The 27,863-nt window shown below is 42.6% G+C and overlaps 1 protein-coding gene across 1 annotated transcript in view; it reads left to right on the top strand.

Annotated features, from left to right (window-relative positions):
- Positions 1 to 485: 485 nt before the first annotated feature.
- The window catches only part of LOC143931180 (5-hydroxytryptamine receptor 3A-like), a 95,621-nt gene continuing 68,243 nt past the window's right edge, over positions 486 to 27,863 (top strand). The window contains exons 1-3 of the mRNA XM_077455743.1: positions 486 to 580; positions 4,005 to 4,153; positions 9,763 to 9,807. Coding sequence (XP_077311869.1) covers positions 493 to 580; positions 4,005 to 4,153; positions 9,763 to 9,807 — 282 coding nt within the window. The 5' untranslated portion in view covers positions 486 to 492. The remainder of the gene's footprint in view (positions 581 to 4,004; positions 4,154 to 9,762; positions 9,808 to 27,863) is intronic.

Raw genomic sequence — 27,863 nt, 5'->3', positions numbered from 1 at the left:
CCCATAATATTGGCACTTTCTATTAATTCTGAGTTGAATAATGCGTGCGCAATGTCTATAGCGGTGCACCGATTGCCGCCTCCCATGCACCGGCATGTTAATAGTAATTTGGGAATTGCACTGTGTTACAGGCGCAAATGCTTTGTGAATATGAAAACGGCAGTGTTATGGAATTTCCTTGTCATATGTTAAACATTTGCAAAAACAAAGATTGCATACAATAGCATAAATCAAATAGAAAGGCTATAAATGGTTAAAAGAAACAAATCATCCTACAATGGAACAGCAATTTTGCTAAAAGTCACTCATGACCCGAGGAGATGCTGCAAGCAATAAATGAATTCAAGGGACAATTTCAAGCTATGTAAAACCTGTTCACCTATTTTAATTGCCATGGGTAAAGATCATGATGGGAAACAAGTTTTTCCACTATTTGAATATACTTTGCATTTTTTTACATCCCTCCTACAACCAGTTCTAGAAAGTCTCACTATGGTAAAATTCTGGAGCTATACTGAATCCTCTATTAAAATGTCTCCACATAAGCTGCTGATCTTGCTGCTCTCTTTGAACTTCGTAGGTAAGTGGTGTACCATGTAGAATTCATTACTAAAGACAGAAAGTTGTATTGTATTTTTTTGTTTCATGTAAGTCAAAATTTAAAGATACACTTAATTGCTTAGTATATTTATACAATATCTGTAATTTTGCCAGGTTACCTGTGACTCCAGCAGGTGACATTGAGCTCTGTAGGGAAAACAGGCAATTAACAGAGTTAGAATTTTTTTGGAATCAAGGGCTTATCCATACAACCCAGAAAATGATTCATTTTAATAGAACCTGTTCACACATCATCATCATTTCAGACAGATGAATGCAACCCTTAACGCCAGGCTTGTTGACTGAAGGTCAATATACAAAAATGCACTACGTGTTAATTTGTATTTTTGTTGTGAACACAACTTAATATAGTAGTGTGTGTGTGGTTATACAGTACATGTGTCTAAACTGTTCTTTTGTCACCCATTAGTATTTAAAGTATATGTAGTATGTGATAGCGAGTATGAGCTGCTAGGAAGAATTTGGTCAAACCTGTTGCTTTGTCCTGCATTACCAAAGCTCAAGTACAGTTTTAAAAAAAAATGCCTTCTAAAGCTCTGTTGGGGTGAGGTTATATATCTAGCAATTTTTTGTTCAAATGAAAATTGATTATATCCCATTTTGAGTGCTTTTAAGTGCTGCTGATCCTATCTTTTAATATGCAATTTCTGAATTTGTCCAGTAATGTAAGATTTTTGTCACGTACTGATGTAAATGGGAGATGCACATATGAACCTCTGAAAATAAAAGATACAGGAGCTGCTATTGCTGACTCGTTTTTAAAGCGTATTCCTAGGAAAAAAATGTTTTTTTGGATTGAATGGGGAAGGTTTAGAACAGGGGTGCTCAACTGGTGGCCCGCGGGCCATAAGCCTTTTGATGTGGCCCTCGACCTCCTGCTCTGGCATGATGGATCGGCAAGCCCCGATCGCGGGTTGTCGACCCACAATCCCAGAGCATAAAAGTGGATGGAGCCAGCGCCAGAGGAAGTAAGCAGCTGCAGAGGAAGCAGGAGCCGCATAAGTCGATGCTTCCTCTGTAGCACTGGCTCCTGTGTCAGGCATGCAAGTGGATTTGGTATCACTCCACTTGGAACAGGAAGCTTTATAATAGCCAGCAATGCCAGAAGAAATTGAAAGATAAAAGTTGTGGTTGTAAACCCCCACATATACCCAGTGAACAGCCTCAGATGATACACAGAGATGAAACAAATCTCCCTACATACATTTTACATGTATATCTGCTGTCTTCAGCTTTATATATTCTTTAGAAAGTTCAGATTGTGTTCTGTTCAGCACTGGAAGTGAAGTCTGGGCACACAACAAAGATAGCTGATTGGAGAAAAGGCACACACCTCCACTACACATAGTCTCTCAGAGCTAATCTGTGAATAGTTTAGCTCTCTGCCTATTTAGAGCAACCTCCCCACAAAATTCAACCTGGTTTCATCTCAGTTGACGGAGAACTTGTCAGAAGTTATCATGCTGATAACAGAAGAACGGAGCAGGATAAAGCTATGGGGTGTAGTGCTTTGGAGAGAGATAAGAAAACACTATAGATATATGTGCCCAGCTCAAATTTCATGAATCGGGTTTACATCCACTTTAAGTTTATTAACCACTTACTGCCAGCCCACTGTCAAATGATGGTGGAACAGTGTGGCTCTTGTTCTGGGTGGACGTCATATGACGGCGCACCCGATTGTGGTCGCGCCATGCTGCTAGGTTCCAATCACAGCTGGTCACATGTAAACAAGGAAGTGCCGGTAATCGGCGCTCCTCGCCTCATACTAACAGAGTGTGGTGAAGAGAGCCGATCAGCAGCCTCTCCTTACAAGGGACAGTGCGAGATGTAATTAGGGCACTGATGATCAGCAAAAAACTAAATTTGCAGAGGTGATCAAATACCACCAAAAGAAAGCTCTATTTGTGAGGGGAAAATAAAGATAAAAATTTAATTTGGGTGCAGTGTTGCATGATGGCGCAATTGTCAGTCAAAATCGACATCGCTGAAAACGGAAAATTGGCCTGGGCAGGAAGGGGGTGAAAATGCCCTGCATTGAAGTGGAAAACAACTTTTAACCACTGACACGTGCGATAAATTACCGCATGAGAAAATGCAGTAGTTACCGAACAATCAAAAAAATACAGCAGTTCACAACTGCTTTACTGCATGCTTTAATTTACCGCATTTTATTTGCCATTATTTACCTCTTAGTGAACTGGCCCCATTGTCTTTTATAGGAGCTCTCCTCATTTTAGGAGATATGTTCTAACTTTCTAAAGTCAGCAAATGAAGGGAAATTTTCCCAATAGTACACAGATAGGAAATACTCAACCTAAAAAAACACGTTTTGGGTATACATACACTTTAAGGTACAAGTTCTCCTGATCATGGCTTTAATATCTAGAGGGGCACTGTCCTGGATTAATCAGGCAGCCAGCAAAGTCTAAAAATGTTAAACGTCCAATCTGCATACTAGTTTTAGTTTAACATATAGGTCATAAAGATCCGGATAACAGTCTTGGTGCCTTAAACTCTAAAAATAAGCCAGCAATGACAGCTCCCATATGTTTGTCCGAACAGGTACTCTTTATATGCTAGGGTCTGCACAGAAAATTCCTTTAAAAGCTCTTAATTCCTGCAGGGTAGCCTGTGGCATTTTTTTTATGTGCAGACTCCAGTACTAGGAATGGGGGCATTGAATTGCAGAGGGCTGTAAAGACAATGATCTCTATCAATCTTACATAACAAGTCTCCAGTCTCTGACTGTCTTCTGCAGCAGATTTCCATTTCTTAACAATACGTGCAGCATGTCTGTAGTCGCTGACCCTCCCCACTTGTAAGTCTGTTTCTGACTGTCTCTGAACCATTAGCCCTTGTACACACGGTCGGAGATTCTGACAACCAAATGCGTTGGATTTTGTCAGAAACTGTTGCATACACACGGTCGGACAAAGTTGTCGGAAAATCCGATTGTACATAACGTGATGACGTTATTTCGTTACGACGGGACTACGTTCAGGCTAGTAGCCAATAGCTTTGGTCTAGGAATTTGTTCTGAGCATGCGTGGCACTTTGTCCATCGGAGTAGGCTACACATGATCGGAGTATGTCCGATCGGAGCATGTTGTCGGAAAATTTTATAGACAAGTTGGAAAACTTGGTCCGTCGGATATTCCGACGGAAACAGTCCAATGGAGACCACACACAGTCGGATTATCCAACAATACGGTCCGACCGAACATATTCCGTCTGAATCTCCGACCGTGTGTACAAGGGCTTACATATGATGAGTATTATGTGTGGCCCTTTGGTGATTAGAGGGGCCACAGTTGAGACCCTATACCCCATAATTTTATATCTACTGGCTTAAACTATGTGGCTTTTTTTTTTCTTCACAGATAAAGTCTGGTGTCAGTCTGACTGTAGTTTCCAAAATCTGTTGCAATCATTAGACCTAACAAGTGCCTCAAAGGTGCGTCCAGTGAGGAACTGGAAAAATAAAACCATAGTGAACATTGACATGACCTTATACACCATCGTAAATTTGGTAAGATCTTCATAAGATTCCGTGTGTTTTGAATCAAATTCATACATTTACTTTATTTTTGCAAAAAAAAAAAAAATATATATATTATCTCAAATCCCTTGAAGGTGGTACCTAGGGTTGGGGTACTCAGTCTGCGACAGATCATACACTTCTTGATGTTATAAATTGTCTTGTATGTTGTATTTGGGTTAACAAAAATTAAATAAGACAGTTTCTATAGGCTTTGGCATTCGGGCAAAATAGCAGTAGATATTTGTATAGTATTACAATATAGCAACTTTGAAAAAAAATAGATAGAAGTGCACACTGTAGAGCCACCTAATTCAATGTGTATCAGAAAGGTTTCAGTTTTGTCTCCTTCCAAGCCACTCTCTTCCAACGTGTTTCACCTACTCATGGGCTTAGTCATAGAAGGCTTTCTGATACACATAGAAATGGGCAGCTCTCCATTGTACGCTTCTACCTACTTGGGAAACCAGCACCTGACGGGGGTTGGAATCCCTGGGTGATTTTGATGAAGCTTTGAGAGGCAATCTGGGTTTTAATGGTTCACAGTGATTACATTATAGCAGTTGGATTGGGCCTTTGTTCTACTGGAGCGGTGGCAGTATTCAGCATACGGAGGAAGCACCCTGTTGCTGCTGGGAAGTACCCCAAATCACTAATCCAGACACTGGAATGTTCCTTCTGTAGCGCTACTCCTTAAGGAGCCGCCGGACTTTGGACCTATTTCCCCCACACAGCAACGCCAGCCAGACAAAAAGGAATTTTCCACACACCCCAATTGGCTCAAGAAACAGTCCAGGTTTTTTTTCTGTGTGTTTATTTTGGTAACAAAGAACTTGGATAGGGATTGAGGGTACACAGGATGCCCCAAAACCAAAGAAACTTGTAAACTCCAAACAAACTAATGAGGAACTGCTAAAGTCTCTGGTTGCTAAAGTCCAACTTAACTATGCTGCACACCAGTGAGAGTAGTGGTACAGCTAAAATCAATGTTGAGGAGTCACCTCCTGGCTGTATTGTACGGCACCTGGCTGCTCTAGACCCACTATATCTACCCAAGTAGATATAGTGGAGTGCTCCTGGCGGTCTTGCACTGCCTCTAGGTCCCAGACATGTGTGGTATTGCACTACACTGTCCTCTCTGTTGCTTTGGGTGTGATGACTGGTATGCACTCACTCAGTCCCTTTACGTAGCTACTAGAATACAGAAAGCTGCTGTACAGGCACTTTGCTGAACAGGCTGTTCCTGGCTTGGCTTGCAGTCTGCAGCTAGGCCTAGTAATGTCCTGGAGCTTTCCTTCTCTCTCCTCTTGCTCTCTTTCTTCTTCCCCAGGGGGTCAAGCCCCCAACACAGGGGTCACCTCCAGATGGCTGGACCCTGGACTCTGCTGCCAGACTGACAGGCTTCTAGGTATTTATGGGTTTTCTCCCCACCTTCTTGGCTGCCTCCCCAGTGATTGGTGGAAACTCCATATATATGCAGGCTGCAGCCCTTGTCCCTCCACCCACTGTGTTCTGGAAATATCCAGAGAGTTCCAGAAGACAGGGAGATTACAGAGTCACAGCCTTTGAGGCTACAATAGCAACAGTAAGAGTGCTACACTTCTACACAATCATCATCCCTGCACTGACCCTGCACTATACACACTACCTAACAACAGGGTCTCTATCCCTCATGTACCACTCACTCCAGACATGGCCAAATGATGTGAGAACCCTAATTTATAAGGTCTCACACCAGGATGGTTAACAGAGGTCACAAGAAGTTGCAGCATTCAATCAGATAGCTTCCACCCCCTGGGACACCAATGGATTCCCTGAGGGAGCAATTCCCTCTAAAGACTCCAATCCATCTGTATAGTGGCACAGTGCAACCTACTGGATGGAGGAAATCCTGCTCCTGCTTACACCCTGGGGATTGGGAATTTGCATTATGCACTTCTGTAAACTCTTTTTATATAAAAGTTTACCTTTATAGAACACTTGCAGCACACCTTTGCATGCAATCTTTTGCAGCCAGAGGGCTCTGAATCTTTAATTTCTTTAGCTGCTGTGTTTGGAAACTACCAGAACTTTTCATATGCTTTGTATTCTTAGTAAGACTACCCATCCCACACATAGTTATGGCCCAAACAGGAGCATGCAGCACGTTGCAACAGTCTGGGATTTAGGACACCTGGGCTGCAGAAAAATGTATATAAAGGTATGTACAAGCACCCGTTGGGGACTAAAATGCATTTCTGGAGCCTATCAGTACCAAAATGTCTCTGATACTGATAAAGAAATTCAAGTCTGGACCTGCATTCCTTCATGGATGCAAAAGTATCTAAATGATGCATCCACTGGGACATACTGGTTTTATACATACAGTACCTTTTTCCTGCAGTCTTATAACCATTTCAGTGCCATTGCAGGAATGTCCTCTTCCCTTTGAATAGCAGCAGATTGGGGAAGGGGGGGGGGGGGGTGTTTACATTGCCACTAAGTCTTGGAGTACTGAGAGCCTAGCCTGCCTGAAGACCACCAGAACCACTGGGCTTTATCATTGTAGCGCCCACCAACTTAATAAGGTAAGTGTTAGGTAAATGTGCCAGGGCCTTACATTTCCTTAAGCCTGGTTGTTTGGTTTGGATGGGAGGAGTGACAGAGTAGAGAGAGGAGGTTGTAGCCACCTGCTTTCTGCCCTGAAAGACCTCCCTTACCTTCTGTTGAAATATTCTGGAAGGAAGGCAGGCTGGGGACTGGGGTGCAGGCAGGTGGAATGGAGAGCCCTGGACCAATCGGTAAATTGTATTGGCAGGGGCAGGGGCAGGCCTGGCATATAAACTGGGGGTCACATGTTCCTGGAAGGAGATGGGAGGAGTGTGATCCAGAGCAGCAGCAAGAATGTAACCCACAAGGAGCAGGCTTGAAGGCCTAGGGGTGCAGAGACCCCAGCGCTGGATGGTTCAACAACACTACACCATCATGTAACTCCGGGAGAAGTGGATCGGGTGTCTCAGCCTGGGACGCATCCGACCATGCAGAGAGGGAAGTAGCCTGGGATCGGCTTTCTGTGGCAATCATGGACTGTCGGTAGGAGAGTGCAGTGGAAGTGCAACCCTGTGGTGCTTATTCGTCCAAGACATTCCTGAGCTGATGCGGGAGGATCGCAGGAGTCAAGAGGCCTGGGGCTTCCAGCATCCATTTACCACAATGCTTTTCAGAGGGGCATTGGAAAGGACGTTACTCTAAGCAACCAGAAAGAGAGAGGCAGCTCGTATTTCCCTAAGCAATTCTAGTAACATACTACAACCAAGAGAATAAAGTTCTTTTCAAAGTTTATGGACTTGACTAGGGTACAACATACTGTGACTTACTTCCCTTATACTTTTTACCCCTGCTACGCCCCTTATGCTTATATACCCCAGAAACTGAGACCACACCAATCTGGAGTAAAACATGGCCGTAGCAGCCAATTATCTTTATTATAAAATTATTCAAAAATAATTAGCATAAATAACATAAATAACAAAAATAACATAAATTAACAAATCTAAACTCAGGTATTAAGGCACTTGCTCCATTGAACTCCTTCCCGTTGGTCTGTGCTAAAATAAACCCACCAACCACCATCATAAAACCATCCGGCACTGCGGTACCCAACTCTAATAGACCAAACCCTGACCGCAGTGCACCTGATACCAACTTCAGCTAAAACCACTGTTAGCTGTATCAGCACCGACGGGTACTATACCACCGATAGGTCTCGCACTCTTCCATCACTGGGGTAAATCTTTCATCCGCACAGACCAACACCATGCCGCTGCCATGACAACTCAATACTGAAAAATAAAGCAACATGTTAATAAAAACAACAGCCCCCACCAAAAGCTAAGGGAGGGAGGGTGGGAAGCTCGCTCCAGATCAGCAGACTGCGGAGGGGAGGAGCCGCCCCCTCAGCACATTAACTCTGCTCCTCCCCTCCCAGTCCTATGACTGTACCGCCCACTCTAACTTGCAAACGTCCCCATGTTAACCCTGTCATGCCGCCCTGCGCCTACTGCTGTCTCTTCTGCTCCGGGCTTACTGTTTGCTGACTGCTGATTGATATTCGTGCAGGGGTTTAAGAACGGACGCAGTCAACAGAAAGGTATGAACACGCCTAGCAGCTCCCAAGAGAGTAGTGGGCTACATCATCGTGGGAACAAAGTGCTTTACCAGGGGGTCCCCCCTGGCATGATGCCCCCCATCCCCCCCACCATGTAAAGGAATGGGGCCTAGCATGATTATAAAGGACAGGGGCACATGCCCCCCCTTCATGTTTGAAATAAGGGTCTGGTATGAAAACGTGAGGGGAACTCCACACCATTTTTTCTTTGTTGTTTTAGTCCCCTTTGAGAACCATACCAGACCCTTATTAGAGATAAGAATCTGGTATGTATTTTAGGAGAAACCCCACAGTGTTTTATTTTGTAGGGGTCCCCCATTAACATCTATAATGGTCCTTCATCTAGCATAAGGGTCTGGTATAAGTGAAGAGAATCCCTGGCAATTTACCCCCCACAGGATGAGAGAAACAGAAGTACCGTAAATTGCCTGAAGCTGTGATTTGCCAGCAATTTAATCTGCATTTATTATTCTATGTAAAAATAATTTATGCTATAGTAGGTTGTCTACAATTTTTTTGCTTTAGTACAGGTCCCTCAGGTCATTGCCCATCCCCTGTACAAATTGTTTGACAATCCCTATGCCTATTAGCCCAGAAATGTCCGTTACTTTTTTTTTTTTTTTTAACATTTGACTCCCCTTGACATCAGCGGGGTTCAGATTCGACACCCACACATTAGTCATATTTTCTGAACTTACCTCGAACTGGAGCTGGCCACAGATGTATTAAAATTCAGGTGGTTCAGCAGGGAACAGCCAAATTTCGATCCATGTATGGCCATCCCCGTTTGACAGAGGCTGATCTAATGATTGACTTCTTTCGAACAGAAATGTTTGTCAATCAGAAGCTGCAGACGCTGATCAGTAGATTTTGACAATAGAGAGTACCAGAGTCAGAATGCAATGGAGTTGATTTACTAAAGGCAAATTGTCTGTGCACTTTGCAAAGTGCAGTTGCACTCTGCAACCACAGTTGCTCCAGAGCTTACAAGCAGAAGCTCTGCTGACTTTCATCATCCAATCATGTGCAAGCAAAATTGCTGTTTTTTTTATTTTCCTTGCATTTGATTGAGTATTCTTTGCAAAGTGAAGCTTTACCTCATTTACTAAGCTCTGGAGCAACTTTGCAAAGTGCACAGTCTATTTGCCTTTAGTAAATCAACCCCTTTGTCTCAGCGGGGAGGATTCCTCTATTCCCTCAACTGTATGGATGAAAGAAGCCATGTATTTTTTTTTTTTCAATCAGCCTCCCAGCTGATCGATAAAAAAGGTGAATCATCTATGACCACACTGAACCCAGGTATGTTTGCTTTCATCCCAAATTGTCTGTGCTGAAAGTAATAACTGGTACAGCAAATAACAATTTATAGCTTATAGTGGATTGAGTTCACAGTCTTTGTTCTTATCTCACTGTTGTCATTCCTATAACAATTATTAAATCTTATTTGTTTCAGGATATGAGCATGCAATCTGCCACAATCTTTGTCTGGTTCTACATGGTAAGGTCTTATGTATTAAGCCAAGTAATTGTAATATTATTATTTTTAATATACATGTGAAAGAGATCAGTTTTCTTTTATATCAAAGAAGCTTGGGAGCCACTGTTTTCTTATTTATGGCAGTAAAGAGGTACAGTACTTTTGTACTCAAAAGAATGATATTGTAAAGCCATACTGATATTCATGTGAATTGCAAATTCTAATGGCAGAATTCCAGCTTTTGCAAAAAAAAAAAAAAAAAAAAAAATATATATATATATATATATATATATATATATATATATATATATATATATAAACTAAATAAACATGCAACAAGACTTATAACATAACACAGACCTGAGGTGTGCCTTGATCTGCTGGTCAGTATGTCAAGAACGGGGGCACACCCAAGATAATAATGGATGATTGTGGAGAGAAATGTGCTAAGGAGTGCCCTGAAAAAGGGGGATTGGAAGGAGGGTATCACACACTGGAACCGACAAAGACCATAGGTCAGTGGTCTGCTTAAATACCACCCGGACTCCTCCCATAAATTCAGGCCACCATACAGGCCTTCTTATATATACAGTATCTCACAAAAGTGAGTACACCCCTCACATTTTTGAAAATATTTTATTATATCTTTTCATGAGACAACACTGAAGAAATTACACTTTGCTACAATGTAATGTAGTGAGTGTACAGCTCATATAACAGTGTAAATTTGCTGCCCCCTCAAAATATCTCAACACACGGCCATTGATGTCTAAACCGCTGAGAACAAAAGTGAGTACATCCCTAAGTGAAAATGTCCAAATTGTGTCCAAAGTGTCAATATCTTGTGTGGCCACTATTATTTTCCAGCACTGCCTTAACCCTCTTGGGCATGGAGTTCACCAGAGCTTCACAGGTTTCCACCGGAGTCTTTTTCCACTCCTCCATGAGGACATCACAGAGCTGGTGGATGTTAGAGACCTTGCACTCCTCCACCTTCTGCTTGAGGATGCCCCACAGAGGCTCAATAGGGTTTAGGTCTGGAGACATGCTTGGCCAGTCCAGCACCTTTACCGTCAGCCTCTTTAGCAAGGCAGTGGTCATCTTGGAGGTGTGTTTGGGGCTCTAAAATAATAATCTTTCTTAATAAGCTTAGGTCAAAATGTATACTGCTACATTTCTTTTGGTGAAAATAACATAAATCAGTTTATATTATTTAGTCTGTAGGAAAGTTATAGAGCCCACAAACTATAGTATATACTGTATATTTGAAAATCAACCAATCCTGATGTACCGATGGCCTCTCATTTCTTGAGGCCCAAGAATGCCAGAATATTACAGATATCACCCCAAAATGCACTTATTTGGAAATCACAATTTATTGGAAAAATTAAGATATTAAAACAAATATTTTTTCTTTTTTTTACATACTGTCACCAGTGCAGTACAGAGTCATCATATAATTGGTGTGGCTGTGATTAAGGACGCTGACTAGTTTACTACATTATTGTTTTTGGTTTTGTTTTTTTGTATGATTTTCTTTACAGTGTTACCATAGTGATCAGGATTTTTAATTTTTTTTATACACTATGATTGTTTATAACAGTGATAATCACTTATCAAAATATTTTTTTCTGAATTAAATCTATTAATTCACTGTGTACTATTGTGATTAGCTGTGATTAGCCACAGCTAATCACATGGTACAGATGGTCTGCGATTGGCCCTGTCTGTACCATGTGATCACGTGACCAATCACAGAGATCAACACAATAGTGCACAATGAATGGCATGAATGGAAGCCATCCATTGTGTAAAATTGTCATGTGATGTGCTGTGATTGGTCACAGCGATCACATGGTACTGACAGCAGCCCTGTATACTGATCAGTCATCTGCTGAACACAGTGGGTAACAGATCGCACCTGAGTGAGGCGCGATCCTGGGAGGACATCATATGAAAGAGCAGTATACATTTTGGCCTAAATGTATGAAGAAAGATTATTTGCAAAATATAACAGAAATTAAGAAAAAAAAAATTCATTCTTTTGTAATTTATTTAGCAAAAAAAACGAAAAAAAAAAAAACAGCGCTGATTAAATACCACCAAATAAAGCACTATTTGTGTGAAATAAAATTATAAAAATGTCATGGGTACAGTGCTGCATGACTATGCAATTGTCAAAGTGTTACAGCATCGAAAGCTGAAAATTGGCCTGGGCAGGAAGAAAGTGAAAGTGTCTGGTAGTGAAGTGGTTAAACCTTCACAATCGGATATCTACTGTATACATAAATACTGCATTTATAATAGATACTTTTTAAAGTTAAATTCCCCCAAGTGCTTTGGATCCTTTAATGTAAGTCCATACCAAACTTTATTTTTCCAGTTTTCAATATAGAGGGGCAAAATCATGTGTAATAAAACCACTTAGGACCCAGCTTAATAGAATTCACAACATAGAGTGTACAGTGCAGGGATCAGGAGCATAATATACAACATACTGGATGCAGTACAGGGGTTGGGAGTATAACACACAGAAAAGAGTATACAGTGCAGGTGTCAGGGGAATAATGCTCAACATGATGTGGTTCAGAGACCCAAAATACAGTACAACAATAGCCTATACAGTGCAGGGGTCAGGAGTAAAATATTCAATACTGTATAAAACATATACAGTGCAGGGGTCAGGAGTCTAATGTACAACTTAGTGAATTCAGTGCAGGGCCCAGTACTATAATTTACAACCTAGAGCAGTGATGGCGAACCTGGGCACCCCAGATGTTTTGGAACTACATTTCCCATGATGCTCATCTACACTGCAGAGTGCATGAGCATCATGGGAAATGTAGTTCCAAAACACCTGGAGTGCCAAGGTTCGCCATCACTGACCTAGAGAATGCAGTGTAGGTGGTCAGAAGTTTAATGTACAACATAGTGAATACAGTGTTGGGGCTGGGAGAATAATGTTCAACATAATGAGTGTAGCACCCTCTAGTGCAGCCATTCTCAACCAGGGTTCCTCCAGAGGTTGCTAGGGGTTCCTTGAGCTGTGGCTAATAAACCACCTTTTTATGGTGCCTACAGAGTTCAAGGTTCAGCATCATTTAGCAAAGCCAGCAGCATGACACAAAATATATATTTTAGCTGTCTTTAAGGGTGGTATTCTGAGCATCATTTTAAGGGGGACATGCTTCCTATTGACCACCAGTATAAGGGACATTGTTCTATTGACCCCTGATGAATTGGTTTTAGTAAGGATTCCTCGAGACCTGAAAATTATTTTTGGGGTTCCTCTAGGGTTAAAAGGTTGAGAAAGCCTGCTCTAGTGTGTGGTAATAGTAGTATAGTGTAGGAAAATATAAATCTGTGAGTCCTAATTGGGTCAGGGTTATTAGAGTTCAAGGCTAGATGACTCTTCTTGGCAGCTCTCTGGTGCCTCCCCCTGTTTTCAGAATATTGAAGAATGTTCTGGAACTAGTGGGTGTGGGTGAGGAGCTGCCTTAAATATTTATGGGATCTCAAACAATCCCCAGTAGTGGGCTGGCAGGGGACTGGGATAATCCCCTAAATAGGGATGGGCCATTCCAGTAGGGGAGACCGGTGGAAGTTGTTGAAGCAGTGCATGAGAAGAGGCTGTTTGTGGCCCTTGAGGGACCTCTGCTGGGGAGGGATTTGGAGTGTGGAGCTCGGGATAGCTGGCCTGGTACGATCCCACCAACTGGAGGGATTTATACTGAAAGAGGCAGTGGGAGAGAGCAAGCAGAGACGGTAAGTAATATCAGCACAGTGTAGGGACAACAAGGAGGGGAGACTGTCTGCTGTGGCAGTGCTTTCTGAAGACAGCGGTGTGCTTAAGTCTTTATCCTTGCCTTGGGGAATCTCAATGGAAGTTTGCCAATCAGGAAGGACTGGGGAAGCAAGCAGCCAGGTGCGCTGGTATCTTCTGCAGAAGTAGAACTGGGCTCAGGGTCTACAGGGAGGCAGAAAGAGATGCTGCTCACTCCCTATTGTGCTACTTTATCCACAAAGGGGCATGATGGTCCCAGCCTATAATAGGCAGTTGCTGAATTGACACTAAAGACTGTTTCCCTGGAATGATCAACAGGAGCTGTACATGTGAACCAAGTGTGTGCAGGAGGAAGGAAGAAGAGGACTTTTTTGTAAATAGAGAGGAAGTTGTCTTCTTTGTTCATAGTTCTGGGCATTTTTCAAGTTGGGCATCCTATAAATTCCCTACCCCATCCAAGTTATCAACCCCTAATAAAACATCAAAACAATCCAAGGACTGTTTTCTGTGTTGGAATGCTGAAAGAAATGAAGTGTGCCTGCCTGTGTAGCAGTGGGGAATCCTAATTCAGCAGCTCCTACGTGGGGTGTGCTACATGTATACAGTTCAGAGGTCAGAGGTATAATGTACAACACAGTGAATGTAGTTTAAGCCCCTGTACACAGGGTCGGACGTTCCCGATGGAAAATGTCCGATCGGATCGTGTTGTCGGATAATCGGACCGTGTGTGGGCTCCATCTGACTTTTTCCATTGGAATGTCTGACCAATAAAGTTTGAGAGCTGGATATAAAATTTTCCGACAACACGATCCGATTGTAGAGAATTCCGATCGGACAAAGTACCACGCATGCTCAGATCAAATTACGAGACCAAAGCTATTGGCTACTAGCCTGAACGTAGTCCCGTCATAACGAACGAACATCATCACGTTCCGAATGATCGGATTTTCCGACAACTTTGTCCGACTGTGTGTATGCAACACCAGTTTGGGACAAAATCCATCAGACAAAATCCAACAGATTTTGTGGTTGGAATTTCCGACCGTGTGTACAAGGGCTTAGGGTCAGGAGTATAACAGACAACACAGTGTATACAGTGCAGGGGACAGGAGTAAAATGTACAAAAAAAAATTAATGCAGTGCAGGGGTCAGGAATATAATGTACAGCATGGTGAACTCAATGCAAGGGTCATGAGTATGATGTACAATATAGTGATTGCAGTGCAAGGGTCAGGACTATGTAAGATACTACATTCTGTACAGAATGGTGTAATATTACTGCTGGTCATTGAGAGAAAATATGCCCCAAAGTTTGTATAAGAAAGTGGAATAATAGACCTCCTAATGCATATATTAAATTAAAAAACTTTAATGTTCTGTCCTGCTTGTAGGTCGGGTGCAGTGTGGCACGGCAGCAATAATTCACACAGTCAGGTGTAATAATAAATGTGTATTGAAGCAATGCAGCAATAGTTCACCAGGAAGACTGCCCAACCAGGTTCACTCAAGGTTACAGCAACATGAACAGAGTGGGTTCCATCCAGAATGAGAGCCTCTGTAGAGAGCGGTAGAATGTGGGGTGGCCATTTTGTGCCCATTTGGGAAGATGTCCAGATGAGATGTAACCTTATGCTTTCTCTCCTCGTCTGGAACCTTTCCCTACCGCTAGTACTGTCCCTAACAGACAGGGTTCCTTTCCCTACGCTACCCACTCACATAAAGCCTGCCAAACCCAGGAGGCAAGGCCCTAAAATGGCTCTGCTTGACCAAAGATGGCTGCCAGAGTCACGCTACCCAAGAAACCATAGAGGAACTAGGTTCCTCCTAACTTCCTCTCTAGCTGCAGAGCTGCTGCGGTTGAGCACCACCTGCAGTGGAGAAAATAAACTGCTTCTGCCTAAACTTTTTCTGTTCTCAGAAGGCTCCTTCTAAGTGTTGCTATCTCATGTCACGTTTGAATAATATTGGCTCTGTAATAGGAAGTGTAGCTCCAGTCCAGGTTAGGCTGCATCACTGTCAGCAGTGGCTGGGAACCACAAGAGATGCACCTATTAGGAAAATCTATGTATCCACCAGTTGATAGCAAGTAGAAGTGTCAGGTTGAATCTAATGAAGACATACCTATATAGACCACAATAGTGGAATAAAGTGGTTTTAAACCTAAGACATGAAATATGAACAAATCATATCCCTCTATAATGTGTACTTGTCTCCAGGGTAGATAAAAATAGATGATTTAAAAAAAAAAGTATATATATATATATATATATATATATATATATATATATATATATATATATATATATATAAAATAAAATAAAAATGATTTTATACATTTAAATCTGATTTTTTTAAATTTTTTATCAAATGTATTTTAATAAAATGCTTTTTAAGTAAAAATCTACCTAAAGATAGTTTTCTATTCAAGGTACACTAATAATTTAGTTTATTCAGCATGAAATGGAGCTTAGTTATGTAGAAAGAGGCTGTATAATCCGCAATATTTAAATTTTTGGTAAACTCATTCAATGAATCCAAGCTCTGCAAGCTAAAATAACATCCAATGCATTGATACATCCACACAATTTCACAGTAACCATGTGATAAAAAAAAAGTTCAGCAATATTCCTTTATTCCATTGTTTTGAAAATCTATGTACACTACAAACTGTATGATTGAATCGGTTCCGATATGCCTGCCTTACTAACCTGACAGCTTATTATTCTAAATAGGAAACCTTAATTTTGCAAATATTAAAGATTCTAACTACCAGCAAGAATGAGTCCTTACATTTAAAGAGCACCTGTCATTTCAGATCCATCATGGCAGCTCCTGTTAGCGGGCATCCAATCACCTGCTGCTGCCACGTCCCTCACCTTGTGTCACTGCCGCATCACCAGCCGTCCCATTAACCTCCCTGGCGGTATGATTCAGTCTGGAATTAGGTGCTGAAAGCGGTACAATTATTTTGCATGGATATTTGGCGTTTTATATTGTAGTCCTGTAATTCTTAGGAATAACTCTCTTAAATCTCTTCAAACCAGAGTCTAGCAGACATCCCGGGTATGATAACGTTTATAATATAATAAAGAATAATAAAAATTATTCAATAATGTAATCAAATCCTAAAACACTGAAAAAGGGACACTTTCTGGTTGCTATGGGCAATCTCCAAATTCCAGGCAGAAAAAACAGTATTTATAATATAAAAGTGCATGAGGGCATTGCACAGACCACTAGGGACAAAGGGGGTGTGTAGTTTTTGAATACAGTACTGTAATCTGTAAGATTACAGTGCTGTGTGTGTTTTGTGTCTTTTTACTTTTTTGAATTTGCCGCTGTTCTCCGCTCCCATGCACCGTAACACCGCAGGGAACGGAGCTCGGCGGCATTCGGCACTGTGAATCGAGCGGAGGACAGCTCGATCACATAGCGCGGAGGACATCGCTGACCAAAGAATTAAATTCCCAACCAGAGCCAGACTCGGGATTACCGCCAGGGAGGTTAAAGTGAATGGGACTGTTGGTGAGTCAAAGGAGATCTGAGATCGAAGTCCCCGAAGTGGTCCTCGTTCTTCATCTAGGCCGCTGCCCTGTATCCCGGAGCCGTGTTGACATCACTCCAGCGCATGCGCGCCGGAGCCGTCAGTGACGGCACATTCGTCTTCACTTGCAGCGGTGCCCTTTTTTTGTAAAATATCTCCTTAACCGTGTAGGTTTAGGAGATCTTTCTTGGACCTACAGGTAAGCCTTAATCTAGGCTTACCTGTAGGTCAAAGTGGTCTGTAAGCGTTTACAAGCACTTTCATGGAGTTCAGTCTGACACTTCTTGCTATCAGCTGATGGATACAGACATTTTCCTGAATTATTACTGTTATTCTCGTGTTTTTTTATTTCCATGGTGCAGTGTTCAAAAAACGAAACACCAAATGCAAACAAAAAAAGTGTACTTAAGGTATGTCTTAGCTTCAGAAACGTTTTTTTGAACAAAGAAAATAGTTCAACATAACAAAAAGTACAGCACATATAATGAAAAGTAGGTAAAATGTGTAAAAAATGATTTTCTGTAACAAAAGTAGGAAAGAATGTACGTGACACAAATGCATGACCTATATCACTCAATGAGGCTGAAGCCTAGGGGCATGCACCTGGATATTGTATAACACAAAAAACTGAATCAATGTTAGCAAGAGATTAGTACGCAGACCCAATGTGAGTAATAACCCCAAAACCCCGGAATGAACCAGTCCCTCCCCACCCTATGGCACTCACACCAGCCCAGGCAAGAGGGTGCCATGGGAAAGAGGAACCAGGAGGTCCACCACCATGCAAATATTCCCTGTTGTAAGGGCAGCATATCCAAACTATAGCCTTTAGTGAGGGGATTAAAATGTGTCTTTGATCCCCTCCCTGACTCTCCGGGCCACAAGGCTCCTGACAGGGGTAAGGCACACTCAGGTCAACCTAGCCAAAAAGCTTGGTGGACAACTCTCCTCGTGATTAGCGGAAGCTGACCACCAAGTACTAGGTGAGAGATGACCCAAAGTTTTTCTGTATTGATGTTGGAGATTTACTCTAACTTCCTGTCCTGTGAAACCATTCTCCACTGGAAGGAAAGTGAAGAGAAATTTCACTATATGAGTCTCAGATAGCAGTAAAACCTGATGAGCTGGACATACAGTTATGCCCTGGACACACGGTCGGACATTCCGACAACAAAATCCGTCAGATTTTTTCTGATGGATTTTGGCCCAAACTCATCTTGCATACACACGGTCGCACAAAGTTGGCGGAAAATTCAATCGCTCAGAGGCCAGTAGCCAATAGCTTTTGTCTTGTAATTTATTCGGAGCATGCGTGGCACTTTGTGTGTCGGAATTGTATACAAATTATCGCAATGTCCGACTACACAGTCCGATCGTACATTTTCCATCGGCATAAGACATTCCATTAATAGCTTTGACCTACAGTAAGTGCTGTTGATAACATTGCTAAATAAAATGTAATCTGAATATTTACGCGTAATGGTATTCCTATAGCACCACTTGCTGACCAGGCTTTTTCTGGCACTTTTTGTCTACAAGTTTAAATCAGTATTTTTTTGCTAGAAAATTATCTATAACCCCCAAACATTAAAAATTTTTTTTAGCAGAGACCCTAGGGAATAAAATGGCGATTGTTGCGATTTTTTTATATTACATGGTATATGCGCAGAGGTTTTTCAAACACAATTTTTTGGGAAAAATATAGGATTTTTAAATACAGCTTACCTGTAAAATCCTTTTCTTGGGAATACATCATGGGACACAGAGGCTTGGTAATTACTGGGTTAGATAGTACCTTTAGGTGATTGGACACTGGTAACCCTAATTACAAAGTGAGTTCCTCCCCTATATAACTCCTCCCATATGGAGAGTACCTTCGTTTTGTAGCAAAGCTATAAGTACCCCAACATATAATCCGGAAGAGGGGCAGGAGCTCTGTGTCCCAAGATTTATTCCTAAGAAAAGGATTTTACAGGTAAGCTGTATTTAAAAATCCTATTTTCTTGTTCATACATCACAGGACACAGAGACTTGGTAATTACTTAGTGGGATGTCCTAAAGCAATGCCCAAATTGAGGGGCAGGAGACACAGATCAGAGAAAACATAGACCGCCAATGGACAAGTGGATCTAAACTGCTGCCTGCAGCACACTGCTCCCGAAGGCAGCATCCTCATGCCTTCTTAGTCCTTGTACACACGGTCGGACATTCCGACGGAAGGTGTCCGATCGGACCGTGTTGTCGGATAATCCGACTGTGTGTGGTCTCCATCGGACTGTTTCCGTTTTTAACTTGTCTATAAAATTTTCCGACAACATGCTCCTCTCGGACATAGTCCGATCATGTGTAGCCTACTCCGGTGGACAAGGTGCCACATATGCTCACAATCAAATTCGGACACGGAAGCGCTCGCTTAGGTAAAACTACCGCTCGTAATCGATACAGCACATTCATCATGCTGCAATGTAAAAAATTATTTCATGAAGCGCATTCTCTTGTTCTCTACAATGCTGCAAGAATGAACTTCTTTTGATGCTCATAGTCACACACACTTCTCCCGAACGTATTTCTTGAGTCTTTTTACTCATTTCAGCAATACAATATTTTAAATCGTCACATCTACACAATCTTTTTTTGTTGTTTTTGTTTTAAAATTTTGTGGTTGGTTTTTTTCATCAACATCTCCTTTTTTGACAGTTTGCTCATCTTTGCATTTTTTTGGGTGTGTTTTGGGTTTCAACTTACCACAACACCATTATTATCTTTTTTGTATTTTTTATTTTTTTTATCTACAGGAGGTTGTTTGGTGTTGGTGACCCTTGTTATTCATTTCACTTTGTATTTTTGAAATGTACCTGCCTACTCACAAATAAACTCTACTTTTTGAAGTAAAACACATACGCAAGTATTTCTTCAAACCAAAAAAAAACTTTATTTAGGTGTCAAACAACTAAAGTGGAAGGCAGCGCTGGAGAAACTTGTCAATTTGTCGAAGCCTTTGGACCCCAGGGCAGACATGAACTAATTTGAAAATGCTAAATTGGTGGCCTGAGGAGTACATATCTCAGGGAGAGAAGTCTGGTCCAGAAGTCCTAGAGATCAGGAAGAGCAGATGCCATCTATGTCCCCAAGATGTGGTTCTTCAAGAGGCTGCATCTTCTTTCAGACCAGACTGAACCCAGGCCATCACTCTCTTGTCTTCCTTGGGCACTTCCCTCCAGGCTTCCTTCCAGGCTGTGGCTGGGCTCCTGTAGTTGTGGCAGGAGGAGGAGAAGGAGGGCGATGGTCGACCTCCCGGCTGCCACTTGCCACAGCCTCCCCCCAGCTGAGGTCTTCCTGTGTATGAAAATGGGACATAGTTTTAGTTTTTTGCTCATCAATCACACCATTTTGTGCTCATGACTGTTGCAAATTGAATGTTACCAAATAGAACAGACTATCATTCTGAGCCCAGCATTTTTTATTCTTGGCCCAAACATTTTTGGTCACTACTGTCTATTAAGATGTAAACCACTTTGTTAAATCACAACTTACTGATCAATATCATCTAGTTAACATCATTAAATGTACAACAAGAAATATGTTCAACAATGCTATACCTGTCTCAAGCTGGGCCCCTCCACACATTGCTGCCTGGAAGGCCCAGGTTGGACGTTGGAAGCCTCAGCTGGGGTGAAGGAAGCCTTGAAGGAAGACGGTCGAGTGGTAGCCTGGGTACCCCCTGGTCTACCAGAAAATTCAGCCTCTCGAAGTACACCATCCTGGGGTAATAAATGGCATCTGGATCTCCTGATCTCAGGGAATCCAGGTGCTTCTTTCTCTCCCTGACATATGTACTCTTCATGGCACCAATTTTAAACATCACATATGTCATGTCTGCCGTGGGGACCATGATCCGCACCAAAGCAAGATGTTTCTCCAGCGCTGCCTTCCTCTTTCTTCGGTCATTATAAAATGGGTTGTTCATCTGCCACAGGCAGGGCAGCTCCCTGAACAGTTCAATGAATAGCCCCATAAAATTGGCGTTTTGGAAGGGATCCATCTTGTCTGCAAGACACAACACAAGACAAACCCTAAAATACTAATAATGCCATGCTAAACCCTCCTAATCTTGTCCCAACATAGGCCTAGATAGAAGCAGTCTAGTCTAGTGATGTACCAAGTTAAAAGTTGTACCTTCGTTTGCACGATCGGCGCGTCAGCTCCTCACTCTGTTGACAGATCGTACGTATGACACACGCGTGTTGCGTTTTATATACAGTGCACATGCGTGAAACTCCGCCCGCCCCTGACGTTCTTTCTAGACTATTCCCCGCCCCTTCTCTTTCGGCACAGTGGGGAGAGCACATGGCGGAGAGAACACAGGTGCGCAATCAGAGTTCCACTAACGAGGAGGAGGGTGAGGAAAGCCCGGAGCCTGAAACGTCCTGATCCTGGAGGAGAAGATTTAAGGCCTCAAATATGTCTTTTGGAGAGATGTTGGAGATGGTGGACATATTGAAGAGGACCGAATATGATGGGAAGTATGGACCTTATCCAAACCCAAATATCAAAAAGGCCAAGATCATGACTAAAGTTGTGAAGAACCTTCAGAAGAATTTTGGGGTATGACGATCCAAGGATCAACTGAGAAAATGCTGGTCAGACCTGAAACTGAGGGAGCGCGATCAGTACAGAAGGATCAAGCGTGTTCTTCAAAAAAGTAAGTAGTTGTCGTGTGTTTATATGATTATTATTGCTTGCATACTGCTCCAAGTGCTTTGATTTCATGTTGTACTGTTTAAAATGGCCACTTTCAAGTTCATGGTTTCAATCGTTCGTTAGAAACATCGTTCGTTAGCCCACTCTCAACACGATGTTTTCACAAATTACACTTCACTATATTTCTTCACACTGCAGGTAAGTATTCCAGCTTAACAAAGTGTCCACAATAATGTTCTCCCCTTGAACTCGGACAAAAAACAGAATTGTACGACACTTCCAAGCAATGTTTCATAATCCTATTTCTGCCCTCTGTGGGGAGAGAAGACTCAGGAAGTCTGAGGACACCAGGGACCCCACACCTCCCAAAGAAGGCGAAATTCCAACACCAGAAGCACAGGAGGAGGAGGAGGAAGGAGAGATCGTTGAAGTTGGACAAAGTGTCACCACAACAGGTGAGTGTCAGAGACCACAGCTTCCGGTAAGCTCATCAATGTATGTCGTCATATTTATAATACATGTTGTTTTATTTTGCTTTTTTTTAGGTGATGTGGAAGAAGAATCACATTTTACCAGTGAAAGTGCCCAGATCCTGATTGGGGAGATAATGGGGTGCAATCGGGATTTAGAAAATATACAGAAAAACATCAATGATGTTAAAAATAAAATGAAGAACATCATTGATGTTTTGGGGAGAGTCTGAAACACCCCAAACTAGCTAGGGTTTTATTTTTGTGTTTTGAAACAACAAATTTTGTATTTTACAAAAAGCCAAATTTGGAAGATGCACACAGTGTGTCAACATGCCCTATCTCCCATCATGGGGGATCAATGTATGTGTTTTGTGGAAAGTGGCTGAGATGAAGGGGTTGCAGCCCCAAAACATGTACATTGATCCCCCATGATGGGAGATAGCACATGTTGACACATTGTGTGCATCTTCCAAATTTGGCTTTTCCAGGGGTGACACCCCATGTGATGAAGGCAATATCAGCCCATTTTGTACATACTCATGTCTGATATTGTTTTCACTTTTCAGAGTTGAACTTTGTAAGTTCCTGTGTTCTGTATGTTACGCTTTGATACATGCCTGTTTACACAAAAATGCCAAGTTACAAAAAAATTACCTTAAATAATGTTTTTGATACACCCAATATGTTGGTTTGTTGTAAAACCCTTTTTTAAGCGCACATGTGAATGTGCTTTGATTAAAAAGTTAAATTATCAAAAATTTGTGACTTCCTTTTACAATGCGCAAAAGCAGTATTTGGAGTAAAATTGTTGTTTTCGGTAACAATGGGTGTTATTTACTAAAGGCAACTCCACTTTGCACTCCAAGTGCAGTTTCAGGAGTACTTTTGCAGTGCATAGTGGATGTGCCTTTAGTAAATAACACCCACAGTGATGTGTAAATTTTGCCAATCATGCCATTTTCCTGACCCCACATATTTCTGCCATGGTGCGGAAAATGAGCAATATTTTGGTCAGTAATGCACTACATACATTAGTTAATAAAAACAAGGTGTGTGTGTAGCAGACCCACAACATAATAAGATAATAATAACATAATAAGATTATCTGAAGAAGATACTGCCCCCTCATCTCACTCAGAACTTGGGTTTGCACTATTGTAGAAAAAGGCACAACAACAAAAATAAAAAATTTACCTATGAGACACCTAAAACCAAGCCAAGCAGTAAATGAAAACAAAGATTATTGTAGTTTCAAAGAAAAATTTATTACAAAAATGCCTCTCAGACATTGTCTGGCATATCAATACCCCCCCTACCCACAAAGTACTCCATGTATTGGGTTCGGACCTCACGGGCGCCTTGGGGGGGGGGGGGGGAACAGGACGAGCAGCTTCAAGGGCCGTGAGATTCTCATTTTCTGGCAAGTCTGCATCTGGGCCAACTGAGACCACATAGTTTGCTGAATGTCTTTTCAAGAAATTGTGCAGAACACAGCAGGCAAGCACTATGTGATTGATTTTATATTCAGCCATGTAGATTGGCATTAAAAAAAGGCATAACCGGCTGGCCAGTATTCCAAAAGTATTCTCCACAACTCTTCTGGCTCTGGCCAGCCGTAAATTAAAGATTCTCTGAACAGGGGTGAGGGTCCTCATCAGGAAAGGCCGCATCAGATGGTTTGCCAGGGCAAATGCCTCATCCGCGACGAAGACGAACGGGAGTCCTTCCTGATTCTCCTCTGGGGGTGGCAAGCCCAGACTGCCACTCTGGAGACGCCAGTAGAATTCCGTCCGTGAGAACACTCCACCATCCGACATCCGGCCATTTTGCCCCAGGTCCACATACAGGAAGTCATAGGTCGCTGACACCACCGCCAACATCACGATACTATTAAACCCCTTGTAATTATAATAGTAGGACCCCGAGTTGGGGAGTGGGACGAGGCGGACGTGTTTCCCATCAATTGCACCTCCACAATTGGGAAAGTCCCAACGGCTAGCAAAGTGGGAGGCCACAGTCTCCCATTCCTGTGGCGTTGAAGGAAACTGTGGAGTGAAACAAGACAAAAAATTTGTAATTTTGCACATCAACATTGCAAGCAGATTAGACCCCAACATTTTTTCCCAAGAGCAGTATAACATTTTGGGAAATTAGTATTTAAAGCCTAAAGTATAAGGCCCCCTTATCAGAGTCATCATCCCCCCATCCCCCCCCATCTGATGGGCCCTTGCAAAAAATGAGGGGGGGATGTTTTGGACAGGTAACCCTCTCCACTTGATTGAGAGCTGAATGCCTAAATAATGTGTGATACTTTGGGAAGCCCCTCCTTACTTACACTATTGGTTTGGTAAAGTCAGCAGATAGAGGATTGCTATCAGCTGACCTAGCAGTTGGGGGAGGGGGAGGGGGATTCCTAATGAGTTTGGCCCAACCCAAAAAAAAGTCACTCTGCATGAATTGAAGCACACACATAACATTTGTAGACATTTTAGGGGGTGTTTAGGGGAAAGCAATACTATGGAGCTGACAAAAGACATTGGTAAGTGACTAGACTATAGTTTTATGGGCCCAGAAGAGCATGGTGGGGAAGTTAGTGAGGCAAATATGCATGAAGGACAAAAAAGGAACTTGAAAAGCTTCCAGCATGCATGAGGACAAAGGGGTAGAGCATATGAATTAGAGCATAATGCAATCATGGTAATTAGGGAATGAGGAAAGAAATCTGAGACATTAGCAATCATTAAATACATAGAATGTGATGTTAAAGGATAAAACTTCATATAGTCCTTCTGCAGGACCTGAATGATGGCAGAACAGGTCTCTGAAATAATGATCCCCAGAGCCTGGGGGGAGATGCCTGTGGAGAACTTGAGGTCCTGAAGGCTTCTCCCTGTCGCCAAGTAGCGCAACGTGGGGATGAGCCTCTGCTCCGGAGTGATGGCTTACCTCATGCAGGTATCCTGCCTGGTGATATAAGGGGACAGCAAAGCCAACAGACGGTGAAAAACGGGGTCCGTCATCCGGAGATAATTCCTGAAATCATCAGGATTATTCTCCCGGATCTCACGGAGCAAAGGCATGTGCAAGATCTGGTCACGCTGGCGTAACCAATTCTTGGTCCACAAACGCCTCCTCTCCCTGTTCATGGACTGGGCTTGAGTGAAAGCTAAAAGCACAACACCAAGCCCCTGCACAGCACAAACTCTACGATGAGTACATACACTAAACATGGTTTAAAACGGTCGGCTTGTCAGAACGGACAACAGAAAGCACCGATAAACAGCAATGCCTGAAAGAACGACCTGAAAAGCAGAAACAAACTGACAATAAGCAATGCAAATCAAAGTGTACTATACCAAGATATAGTCCACAATGAGAAACAAATGCTTACTGACTACACACACTGATAATCAGATACGCAAAGACAAGCAGAAACTGAAGAGCAGTACCGAACTGAAGCACAAATCTGAAAAGCGCGAATCGTCAGTCACCAAACTTCTACTAACACGCGATAAACACGAAATCAGCCGAAGGAGACCAAAGGGTGCCAGATTTGGTGCTGAACTTTCTTTTTCTAGTCCCGTCGTATGTGGCTTATATCACCGCGTTCTTGGCAACTGGAACTTCGACAACTTAGTCCGACCGTGTGTATGCGACACCACTTCCGGACCTCTTCCGGACTAAATCCGTCGGAATTTATCCGACGGATTTGGTTGCCGGAATGTCCGACCGTGTGTACGGGTGCTTACAACCACCTGATAAAATCTAGTGAATGTATCCACTGAAGACCAAGTTGCAGCCTTGCCGATCTGAGCCATGGGGGCCTGGTGATGCACTGCCCATGAAGCACTAACCGCTCTAGTTGAGGGCGATTTAACCTGTAAAGGATAAATCTTCTTTTTTATACCATAGGCCTGAATAATAACTTGCCGAATTAATCTAGAAATAGTGGATTTTGACGCTGCCTGGTACTTTCTGAGGCCTTCTGGCAGCATAAACAGACAATCAGGCTTTCGTATCTGAGCGGTTGCCTGCAGATAGATACTGACTGCTCTTACAACATCGAGAGAGTGTAACAACACCTCTTCCATGAACTGTGGATCTGGAAAAAAGGACGGTAGGACCACATCTTGATTTAGATAGAATACTAGGCAAGAAAGTCGGGTGAGGACATAACACCACCCTGTCTTTGTGAATAATCAAGTATGGCTCTTTAGAAGAATGAGCCGCTAATTCTGATACCCTTCCAGCCAAGGAAATGGCTACCAAAAAGACCAGTTTTTTTCTCAGAAGAATTAAAGAAGCATGGTGTAATGGTTCAAAGGGTTGTTCTTGCAAAACGAACAAAACCAAATTCAGATCCCATGGGCGCACAGGAGGTTTGCATGGCAGATTCAAGCGCAGTGCCCCCTGAACAAAGGCCCAGACCAGGGAATGTGAGGCAAGTGGTTTTTGAAAGAATACTGATAAGGCTGAGATCTGGACCATGATCATGCTCAAAGTCAGCCCCATTTCAATGTCTAATTGAAGAAAAGCAAGAATCCTGCTAATGGCATACTTTCTAGGGTGCCATCCCCTGGGTTCACACCAGAAAAATATGCCTTCCAGATTCTGTAGTAGATGAGCCTGGAGGCCGGCTTCCTATCATTAACCTTAGTGGAAAGGACTGATTCAGAGAGGCCTTTTAGAATGTGGGTCTCAGCAGCCAAACCGTAAAATTTAGACTTTGTAAGGCAGAATGGAAAATTGTACCTTGCGAGAGTAGATCTGGAAGCAGTGGAAGAACCCAAGGTCTCCACACTGTCATCTTTACAATCTCTGCATACCAAGGTCGTCTGGGCCAAGTCAGAGTCACCAGAATGACCGACTGTGCTTCCCTTTTGATCCTCGGAAGGAACCACGAAAGAAGTCGAATTGGAGGGAAGGCATAGATCAGAGTGTACTGATCCCATGGAATCGTTAAGTCATCTGACCTCTGTGCTAGCAGGTCCTCTGTTCTTAAAACAAAGTTGTCCCATTTTTTGTTGAACCTGGACACTAACAGGTCTACATCCGGGATACCCCAATTTTGACATATGGTCTGAAATATGTCGGGGTGTAGAGACCATTCTCCTGGACACAGCTGCTGGCGGCTTAGAAAATCTGCCTGCCAATTTTCTACCCCTGGAATAAAGACCGCAGACAGGCAAGGAATATGCTTTTCTGCCCAGAGAAAAATGTGATTCATTCCTTTTAGGCATCCAGGCTCCTGGTGCCTCCCTGGTGATTGATATAGGCCACAGCCGTGGCATTGTCGGACTGTATCCGGACAAGATGACTCTGTAGTCTGCAAGTCCAGACCTTGAGGGCTAAATGAATTGACCGAATTTCCAGAATGTTGATGGGCAAGAGTTTTTCGGCTCTGGACCATCTTCCCTGGGTGAAAGCTTCTTCCAGAACTGCTCCCCAGCCTATTAGGCCGGCATCTGTGGTTACGAGTTTCCAAGTCACCGGAACAAAGGATTTTTCTTTTAGAAGATTCTTGGTCAGTAACCAATTGAGGATCTGGTGTACCCCTGGGGGGTAGGCACATTGG

The sequence above is a fragment of the Lithobates pipiens genome, unplaced genomic scaffold (genome assembly GCF_037356315.1).
Source record: "Lithobates pipiens isolate NorthernLeopardFrog02 unplaced genomic scaffold, aLitPip1_a1.2 Scaffold_10, whole genome shotgun sequence".
NCBI classification, from domain to species: domain Eukaryota; kingdom Metazoa; phylum Chordata; class Amphibia; order Anura; family Ranidae; genus Lithobates; species Lithobates pipiens.
This window is presented reverse-complemented; position numbering and strand designations above follow the sequence as displayed.